The sequence below is a fragment of the Leopardus geoffroyi genome, chromosome A1, assembly GCF_018350155.1.
Source record: "Leopardus geoffroyi isolate Oge1 chromosome A1, O.geoffroyi_Oge1_pat1.0, whole genome shotgun sequence".
NCBI lineage: Eukaryota > Metazoa > Chordata > Mammalia > Carnivora > Felidae > Leopardus > Leopardus geoffroyi.
In genome coordinates this window covers 117074378-117097337 of record NC_059326.1, presented here as the reverse complement: position 1 = coordinate 117097337, position 22960 = coordinate 117074378, and the positions used below count along the sequence as shown (strand labels likewise).

General features: G+C 39.8%; 2 protein-coding genes across 5 annotated transcripts in view; one reads left to right on the top strand and one right to left on the bottom strand.

Annotated features, from left to right (window-relative positions):
* The window catches only part of LOC123605040 (protocadherin gamma-C4), a 169229-nt gene extending 154218 nt beyond the window's left edge, over positions 1-15011 (bottom strand). Inside the window, exons 1-3 of one of the 4 annotated variants that reach the window (XM_045491539.1) lie at positions 14736-15011; positions 11156-11241; positions 1836-2894 (exon numbers count right to left, since the gene is read on the bottom strand). In XM_045491539.1, coding sequence (XP_045347495.1) covers positions 1836-2894; positions 11156-11241; positions 14736-14748 — 1158 coding nt within the window. In that variant the 5' untranslated portion in view covers positions 14749-15011. Of the gene's footprint in view, positions 1-1835; positions 8553-11155; positions 11242-14541; positions 14561-14735 lie in introns of those variants that run through there. The other 3 variants (XM_045491549.1, XM_045491555.1, XM_045491458.1) reach the window with 3 other exon arrangements.
* A 48-nt stretch (positions 15012-15059) lies between these two features.
* TAF7 (TATA-box binding protein associated factor 7) lies at positions 15060-17403 on the top strand. The gene has a single exon (XM_045491773.1). It carries the CDS (start codon positions 15824-15826, stop codon positions 16871-16873), a length of 1050 nt encoding a protein of 349 aa, XP_045347729.1. The 5' UTR covers positions 15060-15823; the 3' UTR covers positions 16874-17403.
* The last annotated feature ends 5557 nt before the right edge of the window (positions 17404-22960 follow it).

Sequence of the window (22960 nt, the reverse complement as noted above, 5' to 3'; positions counted from 1 at the left end):
TACTCCAAACAGATAATAAAAATAAAAATCAACACTTAGACATACAACAAGAATCAGAGAAAATTTTTTAAAGCCTTCAGAGAGAAAATGGAGATACCTTAAAAATGACAATTTGTTGAAAGTATCTCATTAGCAACAATAACTCTAGAAGACAATGTGTTTCAACATTTTGGTTTGTACATTTATTTTAAGTGGAAGAGTATTTTATTTTATTTTACTTTATTTTTGAAAGAGAGCATGAGAAGGGGAGGGGCAGAGAGAGAGGGGGACAGAGGATTCCTGTCAGTTCTGTGCTGACATCAGCAAGCCCCCAAGCCCCAATGCGGGGCTCTAACTGAACAACCATGAGATCATGACCTGAGCTGAAGTGAGACACTCAATTGACTAAGTCACCCACGTGCCCAGAAGAGTTTTTTTTTTAATTGGTCTTTTTCTTCTACTTTCTCTCCCATTCTCCCTCCCTCCTGGGTTCAGGGATTTGTCTCAAATGGTTTTGAAATTATTCTATCCCAGGTCCCAGGCCATAAGTAGGTCTTTTAGTGGTGTGCAGCTGTAATACTATGAATATTACAGCTCAAGTCTAAGAAATTTAGTGTTCATTTTCTGAAGCCAGCATCTGGATCTACCTCTCTCCCTTGGTCTGCAGGTTGCAAAAAGTTGTCACCACAGGAATTGGCAGGCAGCCAATTTGAACTAGCTCAGGGGCTGAACTGCTTATTTCAGATTCAAGTAGTATGTGTGGCTCAGGTCCCTTGTTTAGCCCAAAGCACTTTGTTCCTGTTATAGTGCTGGAACAACCTGTTGATCTTCAATGTCTGCATCTAAGCCAAGCCTAGAATTTCCACAGCTTTAGCCTGGCTCACCACTTTCTTTTCCATCTTTGGTCCAATAATATATTTATCTTTTATTTGTGCCTTACCATGCTTTGGCTTTCTTCTTTTTATATTTGGTATATCTCTTTAATTTACTGGAGCAGAGTAAGTATATCAAAGCATGGACTTACTCATCTATGATACATTTCCTGTGAAGAGTTAACACACACATTAAAATGAAATATATTCTTAATTTGTGTCAGTTGTTTCCATTATGGGCATAATATACAAGATAGGAGGCTCTGAAACTATTTCTCAAGTTGCACAGTAAATTTTCCATCGTTCACTTTATTACCTCATTTCATAAGTTACTTAAACATCTAGTGAATTCTTCAGCATGCATAAAATATCTAAAAATAACAGACTATGCAAAGGGCTAAGGTATTCAACAAAAATTTACAACTTACATAGATTTGTATAATTTAATCCTAACACAGATAAAAATATCACTTTAGACAATCTTTACCTCTTCAAACATCCCCAAATAAAATAGCACTTTGACAGACAACATCTATATTAAATTTAGGGACAAATTAGTATTTGTAACTGAGAAAAATTTGAAAACACTATTAGTCACATAAATATTGATGGATCTTTTATAGTTAAACCCTATCCTTGCCAGGTAAGAGAATGGTAAACTCAGAAAAAATAAGATTATTTGGCCAGAGGAAAGCAAGGAAATATTAAAAGTCAGATCCCCTTGTTTCTGATGCAGTGCTCTTTCCACAACCAACATAGCATCTCACACAATACTCATTAACATTAGAGTTAATTTACAGTTTCCTTTTCAATGAAACAGCAATTATAATTATACCTGGATATAAACACACAATGATAATTTCCCAGAATTTGTTAACAGAAATCTACAAAGCTATGTGGGAAATAGAACTGTTAGTAGTAAAAAGTGAAAGGTAAGTAAACTCTGTAATTATTTTTACCTAGATAAATTTACAAAATGTTTACCTGAGAAAATGCTTCCTTTTTGCCTTCAAGTAAATCCTGAGTTATCAGCAGAGGCTCGCTTTTCCCACAGCTCTCCTGGCTGAGGAGCGTGTCGGCATAGTTGGGCTGCGGGAAGATCACGTGACTCTCCCGGGCGTCCGCCCTGAGGGAGACCTCCTGGGAATAGGTCTGCAGGAAAGCCCCCACCCCGTCCACGCCCACAAAGTGCGAGGCTGGCACGCCAGCCAATCCAACCCCCGCAGCCTGGAGCAGACGGGACGAGTGCCAGCGCCTCAGCCTGAGTCCCAGCAGCACGATCACAAAGGCCAGAAAGATGCAGGAGACTGCAGCCACCGCCACCACCAGGTACAGCGTGAGGCCTGAGGAGTCAGGGTCCGCTGAGGGCTCGAGACTGCCCAGGTCTGCCAGGACATCTGGGATGTTGTCAGCTACGGCCACGGTGAGCGTGACGGTGGCCGAGAGAGGGGGTTGGCCGTGGTCTTGCACAGCCACCACCAGGCTCTGCTTGAGCGCATCTCTGTCCAGCAGGGCCCGTGCAGTGCGCACCTCGCCCGTGTGCAGCCCCACAGTGAAGAGCCCTGGCTCGCTGGCCTTGAGTAGACGGTAGGACAGCCAGGCGTTCTGGCCAGAGTCTCTGTCCACCGCCACCACCTTGGTCACCAGGTATCCGGGCTCTGCGGATCGGGGCGCCAGCTCCACACCTGTGGAACCGTCGGTGGGGAGGGCGGGGTACAGGATTTCTGGCGTATTGTCGTTCTGGTCCAGCACAAACAGGCTCAGCGACACATTGCTGCTGAGTCGGGGATCCCCGTTGTCATACGCCATCACTCTCAGATGAAGGTCCCGTAACTGTTCATAATCGAAGGATCGCAGGGCATATAAAATGCCAGTGTCTGAGTTGATGGAAATGTAGGAGGATAGAGGCGCCCCCTGAATGGTGTCCTCTGCCAAGGAGTAAGTGACTAGTGCATTCTCATTGGTGTCAGCATCCTGAGCTGTCAAGGAGAAGATGGAGGCACCTCTGGGATTGTTTTCCGGAATGAAGATAGAGTAGGAATCCTGGGGAAAACAAGGGGGGTTGTCGTTGATATCTGTCACTTTCAGTGAAATGTGGGTTTCCGTAGATAGAGTTGGAATTCCCTTATCTGTTGCTGTTACTGTGATGTTGTACCTGGAGGTAAGTTCTCTGTCCAGTGTTCTTTCTGTCACTAAATGATAATAATTATCATCTAACTTTTCTAATTTAAAGGGTAGATTTTCAGGAATGGAACATGTAGTGTCACCATTGTCTCCAGAGTCTTGGTCATGCACACTGATAAGAGCAATGATAGTTCCAGGAGGAAAGTTTTCTGGGACTGCAGTGGTGACAGATGTCATGGTTACCTCTGGGGCATTATCATTTATGTCCAGAACTCTGACTAGCACCTTAGCTCTGGCCATGAGGCCTGCACCATCCTGAGCTTGAATTTCCATTGGATAAATTTTGTATTCTTCAAAATCCAGGGATTCTTTATTTGATATTTCTCCTGTGTCAGAATTCAATTGAAATATCTGGGCTATTTTCTGGTCTATATTGTGAAATGAGTATGTTACTTCCCCATTGGCTCCTTCATCTGGGTCAGTAGCTTTTACCGTAAGCAGCCGAGTGCCCAGTGGCACATTTTCCGGGACACTCATGTGGTACTGTGCTTGAGTAAATGCTGGAGGGTTGTCATTTGCATCTACCACCTGAACATGAATGCGGAGGGTTCCTGAACGGACTGGGTTGCCCCCATCAGAGGCGGTGAGGACGAGGTGGTGCACAGCTTCTTCTTCCCTATCCAGGGGACTCTGTAGCACCATCTCTGGGTATCGGGATCCATCAGATCCCTGCTGAACATCCAGGGAGAAATGAGGGTTGGAGCTTAGCTGGTAGTTCTGCAGTGAATTCATACCAACATCAAGGTCTTGCCCAAAAGGCAGAGGGATCCTGGTACCTGGAGTAGTTATTTCATTCATTTTAAATTCTACTTCCTCTAACTGAAACTGGGGAGTGTTGTCATTAATATCAATTATTTCCACTTCAACAGGGTAAAGCTTCATTTTATCCTCTACCAAGATGTTAAAACTCACCAGACACCGCACACTCTGAGCACAGAGCTCCTCCCGGTCTATCCTGCCCGCTGTGACCAAGCTGCCACTTCGATGATTCAGAGCAAAAAGCTGCGTCCTACCTCTGGAGATGATGCGAACTCTGTGCTCCGTGAGCTCCTGAGGTTGTAACCCCAGGTCTTTGGCGATGTTGCCCACAAAGAATGCTTTGTCTGTCTCTTCTGGCACCATGTATTGGATCTTCCCGGCCCAAGCTTCCAACAACAGCCCCAGAAAAAGGCACAGCAGGAACAGTTCACTGCAGCTGGGCTGCTTCCCCCGAATCACCATTGCTCTCTCCTTTCGTAGTTTTCTCCCAGTCTGGTACCAACGGTATCGTTTCTCTGTTCTTCTAAGCCCAAATTAACTGAATTTTCAGGATATTTCAGAGCGGAAAGTGGTCCAGAAGTAGGGTCAAGGAAGCTTCAGGGAGGTTGTTTTCAATCTGGCGGTGATGGAGGTTCTAAGAAGCTTTTTATTTTTTTTCCCTTTGGGGATGTATGACTGTGTGCGCGCGCATGCTGCCTCTCTCTCTCAGACTGGTGAACAGCGGCGCCCAGAGTCCTCACCAGTTACTACACTCCTAGGTAATACTTAAACATTCCCTTCTCATTAACCTGACCTATCTTTCCTTAAGTCTTAGTTTATTGTCAAGGAAATAGTTAAGCATTTTACAAAATATGTATGAGAATTAGAAAGTACTATTTTTATTTAATCACATCTCACTGTTGCTAAATTGCAATATACAGTAGAATCCCCCTATTTCCAAGCTATCTGCTTTCTATGTGTTATTCATGTAATATCACAGTGACAAAATCATACCTCCATTATGCTACTACAGCTTGACCATTTGACAGTTTCTCAGGCCACACAGAAGAGCAATTGCCTTTTGACTGGAGGATGAAAAAAACTGGAGGATAAGTAAACTTTTATTTTTTTTCTTTTAATGTTTATTTATTTTTGAGAGAGAGATAGAGCAGGGGAGGAACAGAGAGAGATGGGGAACAGAGGTTCCAAAGCGGGCTCTGCACTGACAGCAGCTTGCACAACTGCTAGCCCAATGTGGGGCTCAAACTCAGGAACCTTGAGATCACAACCTGAGCCAAACATGATCCCTCAGCTGACTAAGCCACCCAGTTGCCCCAAGGCATAAATAAACTTTTAGGATGTAAGCTAGACATTTAAAAATTGGACTGTCCCATTTCATTTCCACTGTGCTTTGAATATCAGAAACCTTGGAATTTTAAAGAACGTGTTTTATCCCTAACCTTATTTTTCCACTTTTCTGAAGTTTTTGTATTATGTAGATTTTAAAAGATCTTTAATTCACTCAAAGGTAATGTATTTTGAATAAAATAACACTGGGCTCTTAGAATTTACTGGAAAATGCCATATGAGTATCTAATTTAAGACTTCAAATTTAAAAGACATAAGAGGTAGTGATATTCTTCTTCAAAACTGAAAAGGACAGGGCCACATCTTTATTTTTAGACAGGCCATTAAAATAATATGCATTCTCCTAAAATCACACTTAATATTCCCCCAAGAGAAGCTGGTTTTCTTAAAGAGCAAGATTTTTAAACTAGATTGCCTTCCTTCTTTTACTCATTGCAAAATTAGTAAAAGGTTACTAATTAAAATGTCTGAGGCTCCGAGTGATTTACCCAAAAGTTAGGGAAGAATGTTTTCTGCATTCTAGAGGTTAACATTTCAGGAACAAATTTGGCCAGATACTGGCAGTCCACCCATGAACACGACTGAGAAGGGTCCAGAAAATAAGGAAATAAAGGAAACAAAGGCCACAAGAGTAGTTCTTAGAAAGAGAATATCTATTCCTGTGTAACCAAATCTATAGTTTCTCAGCTTCTCAAAACAAGTATATGGAACCCAAAGGCTTAAAGATTCAGCAAACTTCCTTCAATATTTCAAGGAAAGGACTTTTTAGCAGAAAATATAAGTTTTTAGAATATACACTAATAGAAACAAACTTTTCACCAAAGGGACTGTCTGAGCTAGTGAAAGAAATTAAAATACACACAGAAACTAGAAAGTGAACTTGCAGAGCTTCTCCTCATTTAACAACAACAAAAAAAACCAACCAGAGTTGATTTATAACAGGATATTACAAAATAAAAGTGTTAAAACTCACAGGTAAACATTTGAATCTAATGTAATATTTAAGATTGCACTGCAGGCACCACAGAGACTATGCAGTTAAAAGAGGTATCTTGGGTTTACTTCAAGAAATTAAATTAAGACTTTCCAATATCTGAAGCCACACAAAGATGGTAGAATTAGGGCAAATCTCACTTGAAGTAGAAGCATCTCCAAATCTAGGCTTGGACCAGAGACCAGACTGAAAGTAGGGCTGGAGGAGCCCCACAGAAGCAGGGTGAAGGCCAGAGTCACTGTGAGAAGAGCACAGATATCAAGGACAAGGCCACAGGCAGGTAAAATTGTAGCTCTGTCTGCCTGGCACCTGGTGCCAGGCCATTGCTGAGTTCTGGCAGCAACTTCTGCAAAGACCAGGTGCAGCACGATGACTGTTGGTATTGTATGCAGTGACCAGCAACCCCTGTAGAGCAACATCTCTGTTGCTCACAGTGCCATGGTGCTAATTTCACTCTTGTGCCTCCCTAGGTTGAAGAGTCATATTAGCTGGTCTGAAGCATATGATAGGACAGTCAGGCAAAGCTCTCCAGCTGGTCACTTTCGTGACCAGGTAGCCAGCTGCACTGAGCATGGTGCCACATCAAAGAGGGCATGACTTCTGGCTGCAGCTCCTGCCACAGCACTGCCTGTGTATTTTTGCCATCACAAGGAGCCTGCAGTGAACATCATCATGCTCTGCACCTACTGACACATTGGATGACAGTGCACACAGTGCCAGGTTGCTGGCCAGGAAGAAATAGGTGCACAGGGCCCCACATCTGGGTAAGAAGCACTAAAGTGTGAGATAGAGACTTATAGCAGGTGTTCCCATTCTCCTGGACTGCAGAAAGAGGTCTGCTGGAAAACAAGCATTTTTTGTTGATGGTGGTGATATGCAGGGTGATGCTTATGCTGGAGGAGAGGGACAGCTTGTCCTTGGTGGCTCCGGTGGTGACATTGTATTTCATGGTCTGCTTCCAGTTTAGAATTCCATCTGTCTGTAGCTTACAAAGAATTGCATAGTAATTCTTAGAAGTGAATTGTTTGACTGTGTGTTTACTACTTTCTGTATCTTTCATCTCTCCATTGTTTTGGCTTGGGCAGCCACAGTTCTTGCCTTTAATAGGACTAGACACCCAGCTGAAAATCACCTGCACAGCACTGTAGTTCTCAACCTCCATTTCAATCAGGATCTTGAAAGGGGCCCTTAAACTGCCTCCAATCTTCTCTTCTACTCCATGATGCATCTGTTGCACTCCAAAATCAAAGATGGTACTGTCACTTTTAGATGGTAGATATGCTATATGAGACTGTAGTAAGTGTAGGGGATCTCGACCTTACAGTGTCATCCAGGTCAGTAGAGTCCCCCTGAAGAATGCAGAGCATGTGGTGGAGGGCAGGTTCTCCTGTAGGCAGATTCTGCTGTACTTCTTGTGGCTCAGTACGGCAGCACTGGCATTAGCATCCAACTCCCTCATCTTGCCACGAGCTGTTCCTATCCCTCCCTACCACTAACTGGTGGCAGCTCTGCTCCTCTGGTCCATTCCTGCCCTAGTCATCTCTTTTACTTGTGGGGACTGGGGAAATGGCTATTGAAACTGATGTGATAAATCCATAGAGAATTACTTGTAGCATCTAAACATATTGGGGTTTAAGAATGAACTATGCTCATTTTAAGATGTTTTCCACAATTTCCAAAACAAAATGTATTAAAAACCATAAATTATTTATATCCAGGATGAATAAATTTATATGAAAAGCATTCATGGGGTTTCCAGTGAGGGTTTCAGATTCAAGGGCCTAAAGACTTCCTTTAACATTATCTGCTAGATCTAGTCTATCATTCTCCAGTTCTTCCCTGCTCCTTTCTCTGGCAGTAAAGAGGCTTCCCGGCACTCACCCATAGTTCTGGTCACATCTTTGCCCAGATTCCCCACTTTTAAACCACTGGCCTTTTCTTCTAGAATCTCGCAGCACATCTGACGCATACTTCAATAGGCTGAACAAAGACATCAGTAAGGGAAACTGCTTACTGCGCACGGTGTGCCTTTCCTGTGGGGGACTTCTTTCTTATCTCTTCTCGATGCTGCTTCTCAGATCCTAATACATCTTGCCATGGTTGCTCCCGGATTACAAAGGGACACTGGAGAGAAAAGGCAGCGCCTCATTCCGGGTCATTAAACATCCTGATGTTCCTGACGCAGAAATTTAGAAAAGATGGTGGAAGAGAAGGCGTAAGAAGTCCACTCCAGATATATTCCACAAATGTCGGCGGGGATCGCTGGGTCAGAATGCCAATGGATTGCTTTGTTTCACTCTAGCTACGGACTGGCAGACAGCGGCACCCAGAGGCCTGGTACGATATCTACCTCCTGTTATTTCTCAAAGTCAGGAGACTGTATTTGCTTTATTTCCAGGACTTATTTTAGGCAGAGGCTGCGAGTCATTATTCCTTTTTGACAAAGTATAAGAAATTAGCCTTTCTGAAAAATTTAAACCAAATGCTTTAATTTATTAAAATTCAAATCGACTTAAAAGAATTCCTACACAATTTTCCCTCTTGACATTTCCTTTTGAAGATGATACACCACTGAAGCTTCTTTTCCTTAAAAAATTTTTGCTCAAGAAATTAGCCATTATAAAAATAATTTTTCATCACAAAAGTCATTCTCACTGTAAATTCTACAATATAACAAGTTTTTTTATTATACAAAAGTAGAAAATACTGATAAAAATTTTAAATCACCAGTAATTATGTGATTATTATATTTGATGACTGTCCACACTTTGTAAATACATACATACCTTTTTTTTATTGTGGTAATATACACATAAAATTTAACATCTTAACCATTTTTAAGTATACAGTTCAGTGGTATTAAATACATTCATAATCTTATACAACCATTACTACCATCTATCTCCAGAACACTTTTCAACTTTTAAAACTGAAACCCATACCCATTACCTATTAACTCTTCATTCTCCCCTCTCTCCAGCCCCTGGAAAACATCATCTATTTTCTATGATTTTGGCTACTCTAAATAACTCATATAAGTGGAATCAACTGGTATTTATCTATTTATGACTGGCTTATTTTACACCAAATAATATCCTCAAAGTTCATCTGTGTTGTAGTATATGTAAAAATTTCCTTCCTCTTTTTTTAAAGTTTATTTATTTATTTTGAGAGAGAGAGAAAGAGGGAGGAAGAGAAGGAAGGGTTGAGAGAGAGACAGAAGGAGAATCACAAGTGGGCTCTCTGCTGTAAGCAATCTCACGAACCACGAGATCATGACCTAAGCTAAAATCAAGAGTCAGACCCTTAAGCGACTGAGCCACCCAAGCACCCCCAAATTTGCTTCCTTTTTAAGGCTGAATAACATTACATTGTATGTACAGACCACATTTTACTTATTCATTCATCTGTTGATGGCAACTTGGGTTGCTTCTAAGTTTTAGCTACTATTAATTATGTTGCTATAAACATGGGTGTACAAATGTCTCTTTTTAAATGTTTTATTTATTTTTGAGAGAGAGAACATGAACAGAGGAGGGGCGGGGGGAGGGGGACAGAGGATCCAAAGCAGGCTCTTGGCTGACAGCAGCAAGCCTGATGTGGGGCTTGAACTCATGAACCATGAGATCATGACCTGAGCCGAGGTCAGATGCTCAACCAACTGAGCCATGCAGGCACCCCTACAAATGTCTCTTTGAGACCCTGCTCTCAATTCTTTTGGGTACATGCCCAGAAGTGGAAGTGCTGGATCATAAGGTAATTCTACTTTTAATTTTTTTAAATGTTTATTTATTTTGAGAGAGAGAGAGTGAATGTATGAGGAGAGGAGGAGCAGAGACAGACAGACAGAGACAGAGAATCTGAAGCAGGCTCCACATTGCTAGCACAGAGCCCAATGAGGGGCTTGAACTCACAAACCGTGAGATCGTGACCTGAACCGAAATCAAGAGTCAGATGCTTAACTGACTGAGCCATGCAGGTGCCCCTATTTTTAATTTTTTGAGGAAATGCCACACTGTGTTCCACAGTGGCTATACCATTTTAGATTCCTACCAGCAATGCACAAAGGTTTCAAATATTTCACATCCCTACTAACATTTGTTATTTTGTTTTTCTGATAGTAGCCATCCTAATGGGTGTAAGGTGGTATCTCATTGTCTTGATTTGCATTAGTGATGTTGAGCATCTTTTCATGTGCTTATTGTCCACTTGAATCTTTGTTTGGAATTAAATATATATTATTATAACCCCTCAAATAATCAGCTCTTTCATGGATATTACTGGTGGCCTCTATAAACCGGTATTTGTGTTCCCTCAAAATTCATACGTTGAAACCTAATCCCAAGTATAATGGTATTTGGAGGTAGGGCTTTGGAGAGGTGATTAGGTCATGAGGGTGAAGTCCTCACCAGACATCAAATCTGCTGGCACTTTTATCTCAGATTTCTCAGCCCCCAGAACTTATAAATAAATTTCTGTTGTTTACAAGCCACTCAGTTTATGGTATTTTGTTAAAGTAGTACATATGGACTAAGACAGTTGTCTATGCCCTTTGCTCTCTTCTAACATTTCCTTTTTTAGTTTAGAGGCCCACCCTCTGAAACAGGAAGCTAAACCTATTCATAGATACTGATAGATCTAAACCAATAATGGTAAAACTCATTCCCCTTGTCAGTGTTAGTTAGGAATACAGACTTAATAAGCTTACTCAACCATGGTACTATTTTGAGCCATGGAACTATTGTGGGGAAGAGGGCTGGTCTGCATATGGTAGGACATTTAGCAGCATCCCTGGCCTCTACACAATAGATGCCAGTAGACCCCACCCCCACAGTTATGACAATCAAAAATGTCTCCAGACATTACCAAATGTCACCTCCTCCCCATCATACTGAAAATCACAGGCTCAGGGTATTCCCCAGGTGACTATTATTGAGCCAGGGATAGGTAAATGGTCTAACCTGGTCCAATCACATTGAAAGACAAACTTTGGTTGGGGGGAGCCACTCTCTGAACTTACCGTGGACAAGGAAGGAAGCTCCCTGGTTACTGCTGGCAGAATTCTTATGACCAGAGACTTAAGAAGTTTACAAGATAAGGACAAAGCTGAAAGAATAACAGAAAAAATATAAATAAATTATCATTCTCCAAAATTAGGAAGAGAAAAACAATTTGTGCTAGGTCATGATTCTATCATGCCTAGAGGGAGCCATACTTTCAAGAATGGCACTGGCACTGTCCAATACAGTAACCACCAGGTACATGTGGCCATTGAGCATCTGAAATATGGCCAGTCCAAATTGAGATGTGCTGTCAGTGTAAAATACGCACCAGGTTTTGAAGATTTAGTACAAAGTAAGAATGTAAAATATATCATTAATAATTATTACATTGATTATGATCATTTGAATTAAGTTAAATCAAATTATTGAAATTAATTTCACATATTTCTTTTTGCCACTTTACTCTGGTCACTAGATAATTTAATATCACATAAGTGGCTTTCATCTGTGGCTCACATTATATTTCTATTGGACAGAGCTGCTCTAGAACACCTGGTTTTTAAGATAACAGATTTTCTAATTATTTAAGGGGAAAAAAAGTTAGAGAGGAAGGGAGCCCAACCATAAGAGACTCTTAAAAACTGAGAACAAACTGAGGGTTGATGGGGGGGGGGTGGGAGGGAGGGGATGGTGGGTGATGGGCATTGAGGAGGGCACCTGTTGGGATGAGCACTGGGTGTTGTATGGAAACCAATCTGACTATAAATTTCATGTTAAAAAAATAATAAATCAGTGTAAATTAGGTTGGCCTTTTTTTTCTATAGAAAACATCCTACTTGATACAGGAGACTGCTACATTTTAGTTAAACTTTTTTTTTAAGATTTCATTTTTTTAAGTTTTATTTATTTAAGTAATCTCTACATCCAATGTGGTGCTCAAACTCACAACCCTGAGATCAAGAGTTGGATGCTCCTCTGAATGAACCAGCCAGGAGCCCCTTTAGGATTTTATTTTTATTTATTTTAATTTTTTATTTTTTAAAAAATGTTTTATTTATTTTTGAGACAGAGAGACACAGAGAATGAGCAGGGGAGGGGCAGAGAGAGAGTGAGACACAGAATCTGAAGCAGGCTCCAGGCTCCAAGCTGTCAGCACAGAGCCCAACGCGGGGCTTGAACTCACAAACCGCGAGATCTTGACCTGAGCCGAAGTCGGACGCTTAACCGACTGAGCCGCCCAGGCGGCCCTAAGATTTTATTTTTAAGTAATTTTCCCACTCAAAGTGGGGCTCAAACTCACAACCCCAAGATCAAGGGTCGCATGCTCTACCGACTTAACCAGCCAGGCATCCCTATAAACTTGTTTTTCACTGTTTATAAAATGATATACCAGTATAGAAGTATACTTTCCTGAGGTGTCTGAAATTTCCTTACCCTGTAATTTGTGATCTCCAAAATATAAGCAGGGCTTCTTTTATCACTCATAATTTTTTAACCTCCACAGTATAAGCAACTTAAAAGTTTATTAAAAGTTTACTAAAGGGAATTTTCAGGGGTGCCTGGGTAGCTTAGTCAGTTAAGTGTCTGACTTCAGCTCAGGTCACGATCTCATGGTTCATGAGTTGGAGCCCTGTGTCAGGCTCTGTGCTGAAAGCTCAGAGCCAGGAGCTTGCTTGGGATTCTGTGTCTCCCTCTCTCTCTGACCCTCCCCCACTCGTGCTTTGTCTCTGTCTCTCAAAAATAAATAAAAAACATTTAAAATTTTTTAAAGGGAATTTTCAAGCATACAGCATTAGCCTGATTGTGATACTACTTTTATTAAAGGAAGGAAGCATTTCACTGGGGAATTTATCGCTCTTCCCAAATCTTTGGTTTCCTACTATCACAGATATTCCATGGAACAACCACAGAAGTGTAATTCGTTCATCAATTTAGAGTGTTCCTGTATGTCTAATGGACTTGATTTTTTTTTTTAAAAAACCTGTATTTATCAATAGACATTAGGGTAATGTGTGATGAGGTAGAGCCCTTGGTTTTAGGATCAATGTAATTTTCCCCCCAAAAAACAGCATTTATAAAATGTGTTAAACTCAAAAGCAGAAAATATGTTCCAGGACTGAAGGAGGTAGATACCTGAGGGGAAACTTCAGTTAATCCTTTTAATTTTCTTCAACAACATTCCATATAAAGATTTGCTAACTAAAATAGATAATAATTTTGGAAAATCAGAATTACATAGAATTTATCTTAAGTTACTTTCTGTGACAAAGGTATTTGAGCATCATAAAACTCAGGCAATTAAAATGCAAAGTAATATTTGGATTATTTACATGTATAGACATGTCCTTACATATTATATGGTTAAATAAAGTACCATGCAGAGGCTAGCAAATAAAACTCTTATAGCTACAAATGAAGTAAAACCAAGTATAATTAAGGGATAATCACACTGAAAAAAAGCTCACCATCAAGAAAAGGAAACAGATGATCCTGAAATTATAGTTAAATCAGTGAACATTCTTCAACACATCATAGAACCAAGAGAACTAATGTAGTTATCTGAAAGAACCTAATTTCTACTTCAAATTTAACAAAAAATCCAAATTGGTGCCAGGCCGTTTTTATTTCCTCCCATGATTAGGTATCAGAGTCTACCTAAACCAAAGAAGACACATTCACACACACTTTTAGCAGAACTCTCCACTCATAATTGGCACTGTCCTTGACTAGAGAGAAATGTATATAACATGGCTCTATCTCATTTTAAGGTGACATAGAATATATTTTCCCTCACAAATTATTATGGGAATTAGACTATATTTATGTTATTTCTAGATGGGTCAGTTGTTTCATTCAATTAGCAAATTTTTTTGTGTGTCTCCCATGTTTTCGTACTAGGCACTGGGACATGATGACTATGGGAGGCTGAAAACTCTGGATTATCACAGAGCTTCCAATCTGGGGTGAAAGAGACAATAAGTGCCTAAACAAATAAAGCGAATTTTGAAAGTGTTAATCACATTTTAAGTGAGTTTTTAAATTTAGATATAGCTGTTCATATTTTAGAGGACAGAGATTAAATTTAATGACCTTGATACTTTATCTAACTGATCCTATTAAAAAATAAATGGAAATGAATAGGAGCAAGTGGAAACTCTTAGATATTTAGGCCTAAATATTACAAAAAAAGCAAATGAATACCTCACTACGCAAAGAAGAGACTAGTAGAAAAGCTTCAAAATAGTGGACGTGGAATGAGAAAAATCCTAATTAAATTTCAATTTTATTCTTCTATAGTTAAACCACTTGTCAGATAACTGGGTCCTAAACGATTATGTGCCCCCATACACTTATTTCTGTTTACGTTTATATCTACAACAAACATATTAAAAAGAGTAATCACCCATGTTCCCTTGGGGTCCTTCAAAACACAGTCCCTAAATCGTGAGTCCCCTTCGGGCATTTTCATAATCAACAAAATATATACTTAGAATTATATAGTGGTCAGCTTCTCCTTCTCACTCCACTGATTTGGGTACTTTACAATCCTCTGTATGGTTAATTATAATTTCTTGTATCTGCTTCAGATTGGTATACCGTGTGGAAGCATCCGAGAGGTTCCAGACAGATGCAAAGACGCTTTCCGCCCGGACGCCCTATCTCCGGTAATCACTCAGCAGTCTAGGAACTATCCGGCCCCACGGCGACCGGTAAAAGTTCTGGCTTAGCGGAGCGGGAAAGGGGGACATAAGGGCCTAACGTCTTTCTAGCAAGCTTTGCCTCTAAATATTTTCAAAGCAATAGCTCTCTATGAAATATTATCGCGTTCATCGCGTTAAGTCAAATTCTCACGAGAGGACAAGTCGCCGGATGGCGTAACTGCACTACTACGCCTGCGCAAGCTAGGGCAGCCCGCACTTCCGCTTGAGTCGTGCTGTCACTCACAGCCGCTTCTCCCGCCCGGCGGGATGACGTAGTGCTTTCTTTTTCGCTCGGTCTGCCGCTCGGGACCGAGACCTGCTGAGCTGCGGAGCTATCGCTTCTGGCTCTGCGAGTTGCGGCTCTCGGTGAGATTTCGCGCTGCCTGCCCTCCGCCATTCCGTTGCTAATCGGTAGCGGATCACTTTCCTAAGAGCCGGAAAAAACAGAGGAATAAAGAGACTGAATAAGACTCTCGGCGCCCGGCCGTCTTGCTCTGAGTGGCTTCCTCTTCCGTAAGCTCCTGTCCGGAGAAGCTAGGTTTATAATCGTCACTGGATTGTAAGTACCCAAGGCGAAGAGAGCTCACTGCGCCCCGGTTTTTGAATATCTTTGTTCCGTGAGAGAGTGTGGATTGGGACTGTCTGCTGGGCCTTACTTACTGTGTCGAAAATCATTCCGCAGAAGCCGCCATTTGCTTTCCTGCTAGCTAGCTCCCTCTGCATTGTCCGGCAGCGGCATCTGGAGGCTGAAACTTGCATTGCAGCTAATAGATTAAAACGCACCTAACTGGTTTTTAGTCACGACAAATTCATATAGACTTGGGCCTTGATTCAACATTAAGACAAAATAGACGCTTAGCTCCTGTTCTGCTTAAAACTCTTTGTACTTGAGATTTCAGCTCATAACAAACTGGTCGTTCTAACTGTTGGAACTTTTTAGTGCAACAAGTGATTGTCAGAAAAGTGAATCTCAAAGAAGTAAAGATGAGTAAGAGCAAAGATGATGCTCCTCATGAACTAGAGAGCCAGTTTATCTTACGGCTACCTCCAGAATATGCCTCTACTGTGAGGCGGGCAGTACAGTCTGGTCATGTCAACCTGAAGGACAGACTGACAATTGAGTTACACCCTGATGGACGTCATGGAATCGTCAGAGTGGACCGGGTCCCATTGGCCTCAAAATTGGTAGATCTTCCGTGTGTTATGGAAAGTCTGAAAACCATTGATAAGAAAACTTTTTACAAGACAGCTGATATATGTCAGATGCTTGTCTCTACAGTCGATGGTGATCTCTATCCTCCTGTGGAAGAACCAGTTGCTACTGCTGATCCCAAAGCAAGCAAGAAAAAGGATAAAGACAAAGAGAAAAAGTTTATATGGAACCATGGAATTACTCTGCCTCTTAAAAATGTCAGAAAGAGAAGGTTCCGGAAGACAGCAAAGAAGAAGTATATTGAATCTCCAGATGTGGAGAAAGAAGTGAAGCGGTTGCTGAGTACAGATGCTGAAGCTGTGAGTACTCGTTGGGAAATCATTGCTGAAGATGAAACAAAAGAAACAGAAAATCAGGGCCTTGATATTTCTTCTCCAGGAATGTCTGGTCACAGGCAGGGCCATGACTCATTAGAACACGATGAGCTTCGGGAGATATTCAATGACCTCAGCAGCAGCAGTGAAGATGAAGATGAGACCCAGCATCAAGATGAAGAAGATATAAACATCATTGACACTGAGGAAGATTTGGAAAGACAGCTACAGGACAAGTTGAATGAATCAGATGAACAGCACCAAGAAAATGAGGGAACCAATCAGCTGGTCATGGGAATTCAGAAACAGATTGATAATATGAAAGGCAAACTCCAAGAGACCCAGGATAGGGCAAAACGACAGGAGGATCTCATTATGAAAGTCGAAAACCTGGCTCTCAAGAACAGATTTCAGGCTGTGCTGGATGAACTCAAACAAAAGGAAGACCGAGAAAAGGAGCAGCTCAGCTGTTTGCAAGAAGAGCTAGAATCACTCCTAGAGAAGTGAGAAGAGTTCTTATACTTAATTTCATTCCTTACATTGCTCACCATTGAAAGAATAATCTTGGCTTCATCACCTGGACTAGATGTAATTTTATAGTAGTTCCCATTTTCCCCACTGTTTGTTGCTGAATTTGTCTTACAGACAAATATAAATGTGAATTGCTATCTTGTTTGTCATAACCACTTTGTTAGGTGTTTATTCGTTAGGAAGTAGGAATGTGTACACAGATAAATGATTGTAGGAAAATTGTAGGATTAGTGGAATGAACAGTTCAACCTTAGTAATCACACCTTGACTGCAAGACTGCTGCTGTTTCTCATTTGCCAGAAGTGGCTGTTGCTTCTCTCTGATGCCATCTGAGAGCAGTAAGATCTAGAGTCTAGTCTGCAGGCAGTGAAACTAGTTTGCATATGTTTTCCCATGCAGTGGTAGCTATTTTCCCAGCTGCTGAAAGCATTTGTCCCCATGTAGAGTTGCAAGTCATTTCATAAAGTTGTTTTAACAGTAAATAAAAGTAACTAATTTTCACCTCATAATGTGTCTTGCTCTTTTAGGGGTAGTGGAAATCAGATCCTCTTTTGAGGTGGTTTCTTGGTGGGGTTTAATGACTGATTTGATTCTGGTTTGTAGGGAAAAGAAACAGTTATGTGTTGGGTTTTAAGAAATCACAGCAGGGTTTGGGGTGCCTGGGTGGCTCAGTCGGTTAAGTGTCCAACTTCGGGCTCAGGTCACGATCTCGCGGTCCGTGAGTTCAAGCCCCATGTTGGGCTCTGTGCTGACTGCTCAGAGCCTGGAGCCTGTTTCAGATTCTGTGTCTCCCTCTCTCTCTGACCCTCCCCCGTCCATGCTCTGGCTCTCTCTGTCTCAAAAATAAATGTTAAAAAAAAAATTAAAAAAAAAAATCACAGCAGGGTCAAAGAAATTGGGAAATGCCATCTTTGCCTTATGTTAAGTTTCCAACCCACCTGTTTTATTTGGAGGTTACAAAACACAATAGAACCTTTCCTAAACTATCCTAACTTTTGTTAGGATACAACTTACTATTTTTATCTTTAAGAGTTACTATAGTTTTATTTATAAAACTTAGTATTTTTATCTTTTTTTTCTTTTTTAAGCACTACACTCACTTGGTTAAAATAGTAGAAACAAAGCAAAGGCTATCAGATCGAGTACTTTTCACTGAATCAACATTGGTTTGAATTGATTGCATTTGTAAATATTTTCAACTTTAATCCTGCAGTCATTTAATAGTATTCTCAGAACGGAGGTGATGTGTCCATGTTAGTTAATCAAAATTGTTCATAAAGGAAGTCATCACTATAGTATTTCAAAATTTCTTAAACATAATTTTCATATTCTTAAATTTTACATGTTCTTAAGATTCTAATCTAATGCCTTACATTTAAGCTATTTCTGAAAACTGACAAAATTTGCAAAATGCACTATTGCATGCAATTCATTTCTGACAGGTTGGGATTAAAGGTTCGTTTGAAAATTGGCCTCATGAAGCAAACATTTAAAGCCCATTTTAATTTTGTATTTGACAGGACACATCTGTAGTGAAATGTTAAAACTGCAGACTTCTCAAGTCTAAAATCCTACATGCTGATGGTGGAAATCTCACAATACTAATTTTCTCTTTCACATTATCTGATTGTTTTCTACCAAAATGTCCTAATTTTTAAGATTTTAGTACAGAATACGGAGGTTTAAGGTTTCTCCCAAGTATCAGACTTTGGATTATTTCTTGATGTTTGCAAATAAGAAGAAGCAAGTTTTCTTAATACGTTAGGATGGTAGGTAGAGGGGTGTCTGGGTGGCTCAGTCGGTTAAGCATCCGACTTTGGCTCGGGTCATGATCTCCCAGTTTGTGAGTTCGAGCCCCGCATTGGGCTCTGTGCTGATGACTCAGAGCCTGGAGCCTGCTTCAGATTCTGTTTCCCTCTCTCTCTTCCTCCCCCTGTCACACTGTCCGTCTCTCTCTCAAAAATAAACATTTAAAAAAAATTTTTTTAAAGAAAAAGGATGGTAGGTAGATAATAAATGCTGTTTTAGTACATTTGGTATTTTGCTACACTTAAAGCATTGACATCTGAAAAGCTCCCACCATATTTGCCTTTACAGTGAGTCACTTATCAAAATAATTTATTCTTACAAAGGTCTCAACACCAGTGATGGCTGAATTCCATCTTTAATAGGAAGGAGAGATGCGGCATACAATAACAAAATGGTCTAGTGATTGTTTGACTCCCGTTTCAGTTACTAGCACTATGTTGATTCTCAAATCCATATTTCTGATCTCTTAAGAGCTTCAGATTTAGTATATTCAGCTGTATACTAGAAATACTTGTATCTCTCAGGCAACTCAACTCCAAATGTCCCCAAATGGAACTCCTTTCCTCCTTTTCCTTGAAAACTTGCTCTTCCTTGTTTTATGACTAAGTGAAAATAAAGAGCACAATCACCCAACCCAGTTACTGAAGCTAGAAGCTTAAGCCATAACTTTTGACTACTCACCCTCTGACTACTGAGTCTACTTATAAAAAAGCTCTTCAATCACTACTTCATCTCTACTGGCAGTGTTCTAGTTCAAATCATTTTCATCTCTTGCCAAGCAAATGGCAATGGCTTCCTAACTGGTTGTGTATTTATAAACTTTTTTTCTCACCAATTTAGGTTTTTGAGTTAGCCACCAAAGTGATCTTCCTAAGCTATATTTGATCATGTCATTCCCATGCTTAAAACCCTTCAAAGGTATACCACTGCTTTCAGGACTAAGTTTATATATTTTTTAAAAACACAAGATTATGAGTACTCCAATTACCTTTTCAGCCTCGTGTCACCACATCTTCCCACTTATTTTTAGCCCATATCTAGAAGACTCTTTATTTGGCCAAATCCCACATATCTCCATTCTCAACCTTAACGTCACCAACTCCAACAAGTCCTTCTTTATCTCCATCTAGAGCAGCTCTACTATGGCTTTGCTTCTACTCTTTACCTTTTATTCAACAAATACTTACTGTTCTATACCATACCAAATACTGGATATGAAGTACTCAACTACACATTTAGTGTCTGTTATAATCTCATGCACTCTCCAGTAGTCTGCTGGGATAAATACTCAGTTATGCATTTACCATTCTAAAGTGTAAACTACCTATGGCTCATCCCCCACTAGGCTGTAAACTCACTGAAAGTAGGCACTTGGGCTTGTTAGTCACTGTAAACTTACTAAAGGATAGTAAAGAGATCAAAATCTCAAGATCAAGAGATGCAGTGCCTGGGTTTATATGCTAGCTCAGTGACCTATTAGTTGTGTGCTGTTGGGCAAATAATCTGTTTTTTTCAGTGTTCTCATCATTAAAATGAAGGTGATAATATTATGTACCTCATAGAGCTGTTGAGTTGTTGGTTGTTGGCTATTGAGTTGATACATATAAAGGACTTAGAACAACGCCTGGAATATAGTAAAATTAACAATAAAAGCAAACTATTATTGCCTATGTACTAATGTCTGAACATAACAGGGATTAAATAATTTTGAATTAAAAATGATAAAAGTGACAGACAAGTATAAAGAAACAGCTATTTTAAGTGGCTGATTTCAAATTAAAGAATCTAATTACAGAGACACCTGGGTGGCTCAGTCGGTTAAGTGCCCAACTCTTGATTTGGGCTCAGGTCATGATCTCACAGTTGGTGAGATGGAGTACCGTGCTGAGCTCTGTGCTGACAGTCCAGAGCCTGCTTGGGATTCTCTCTCTCCCTCTTTCTTTCCCTCCCCCACTCATGGTCTCTCTCTCTCTCTCTCTCAAAATAAATAAATAAATAAACATTAACCCCCCCCTCCAAAAAAACACAAACAAAAAAAGGAAACTAATTACAACAGAAACAAAGTTTGCTTCAAATAATCTGCAGCATAAACAAAGGGACTCTGCTAACTACTATAACTTTGTTTTTTACTTGATTTATTTATAGCTTGGCTTTCTATTCATATTGAGAACTCTATAATGAGTTACAGAGTTATAAGTTATAGAGTTAAGAGTTACCCTCTTATGTAAAAAGAAAAGCTTAACTGAAAAAGACTGGGATCCATTTCTCTTAAAGTAAGTACTGAGTTACCAAAAGGACTCACTATTCTCACAGTTCCTTTGGCTAATGAGTACAGTTTTCTTTTTTTTGTTGTTTGTTTTTTTTTTCAAAAAGAGGTTTATTGTCAAATTGGTTTCCAATGAGTACAGTTTTCAATATTAAATAATACAGAGATTCTTACAAAAAAAGATAAAGTCCCTTTCAACCAACTTTCTAGAGTAAACTGTTAACATTTTGAGCTGTATCATTCCAGGTCTTTATTTAGTTGTACACTAAATGAAGGTTTAGTTAGTTGTACACTAAATAAAGGTTTAGGTTAGTAAATAAAGTTAGTTGTACACTAAATAAAGGTTTAGTTAGTTGTACACTAAATAAAGGTTTAGGTTAGTAAATAAAGGTTTGGTAAAGGAAAAAAAGTATGATTTTGTTATAGATACCACTATAAAATTTATGATTCAAAAATATATAAATATCCTTCCTTATCAGCACATATAGATTTACTGCTTCAGTTCATGATAAAGATTTTTTAAAAAACATTTTATCCACTCCCCTATTGCTGGCCACTTAGGTTGTTCCACAACAATTTTTTTATTATACCAAATGCTGCAATAAACATTCATGTCAATATGGCTTCCAATTTTCATTATATCTACAGACTAGGTAAAAGGGATCTTTATATTCAGTTTTTAGTTACATAAATCCTGACATTTTCAATTTGGAGATGAAATTTTTATTTAAGATGAAAATTTGGACAAATTGTGACAATTTGTGCCTCTGAATGACTTAAACTCTGGTTCTTCTCTTTTATACACGTTATGTGAAAATACACACTAGGAAGACTGCTCACTACACAGCCATACTGGACTTTTTTTTCTTTACTTCAAATGCCAACCTCTTTCTCACCACAGAGCTATATTTAGCACGTACAGTTCTCTTTTCCTGAAACTGTCTCCAGATATTCTCATGTTTATTTTTTTGTCATTCAGGCCTTGGCTCACACCCCACTTTCTCTGGTATTCCTATCTGGCCCAATTGCTAGGGAGCATGTGATTTAGGTATTCATCTTGTCAAAGGTAGTGGTCTTCAGTGAAAAGCTGGAAATTCTGTGCCATTATTTTCTGGTATGTATGCTTGGGAGGGCATGCTTACAATTAGAACAGAAGTATCATCATTGTGGTTAGTAAGAAAAAAATGGTTTCACTTGCTTAAGACTGCCTATTATGCTGGTCAGTGATACAATATATTCTGGCATCTGTTGTCTCAAATCCATATATTTAGTTAAATATATGTCATGGAACTTGATCTCTGTCTCTGCTATTTATGCAACTATGTCTGGCAATTCAATGAAGGTATAGACCATTTCCCTACTAATGCCCTTGTGCTCCCTGGCCTTGATCACTAATTTGGCTTCTCCAAAACATATGTATGAACTTAACACAAAAGCATTTGATGATTTATTGCAGTTTTCTATGTATCTTGTGTTTGTAAAAACTCAGCATGGTTTTTAAAAAATAAACGATGAACCAGATGTAATTAATTGACACTCCGTGGTCATTAAGATATTAAAAGCATTTCTAGATAACTTGATAGGGCTTCTACAATAAATATTAAAATATGCTTTTTATTTCTTTCTCCTTGACTTTCTTGAGGGTAATATCAAAACATAACAAAAAATCCCTCAGGGTGCCTGGCTGGCTCAGTCACTAAAGCATGTGACCCTTGATCTTCGAGTGGTGAGTTCCAGTCCCACTTGGGGATAGAGTTTATTTTAAGAAAAAAAAAAGTAAAATAAATTTTTAAAAATCCTTCAAATATGACATGAAGAATTTAAAATTCTTTTTCCAGTGTAAAACGGCACAGTGTTCTCACATAGCTCTTTTCTTTGTCAAAAATTTGCCAAGGGACACCTGGATGGCTGAGCCAGGTAAGCCTCCAACCCTTGATTTTGGCTCAGGTCATGATCCCATGGTGTGTGAGATCAAGTCCCACATTGGG

Bases quoted from the DNA above. Each gene is read 5' to 3' on its own strand.
- TAF7 (XM_045491773.1), top strand. From the start codon at position 15,824: ATGAGTAAGAGCAAAGATGATGCTCCTCATGAACTAGAGAGCCAGTTT.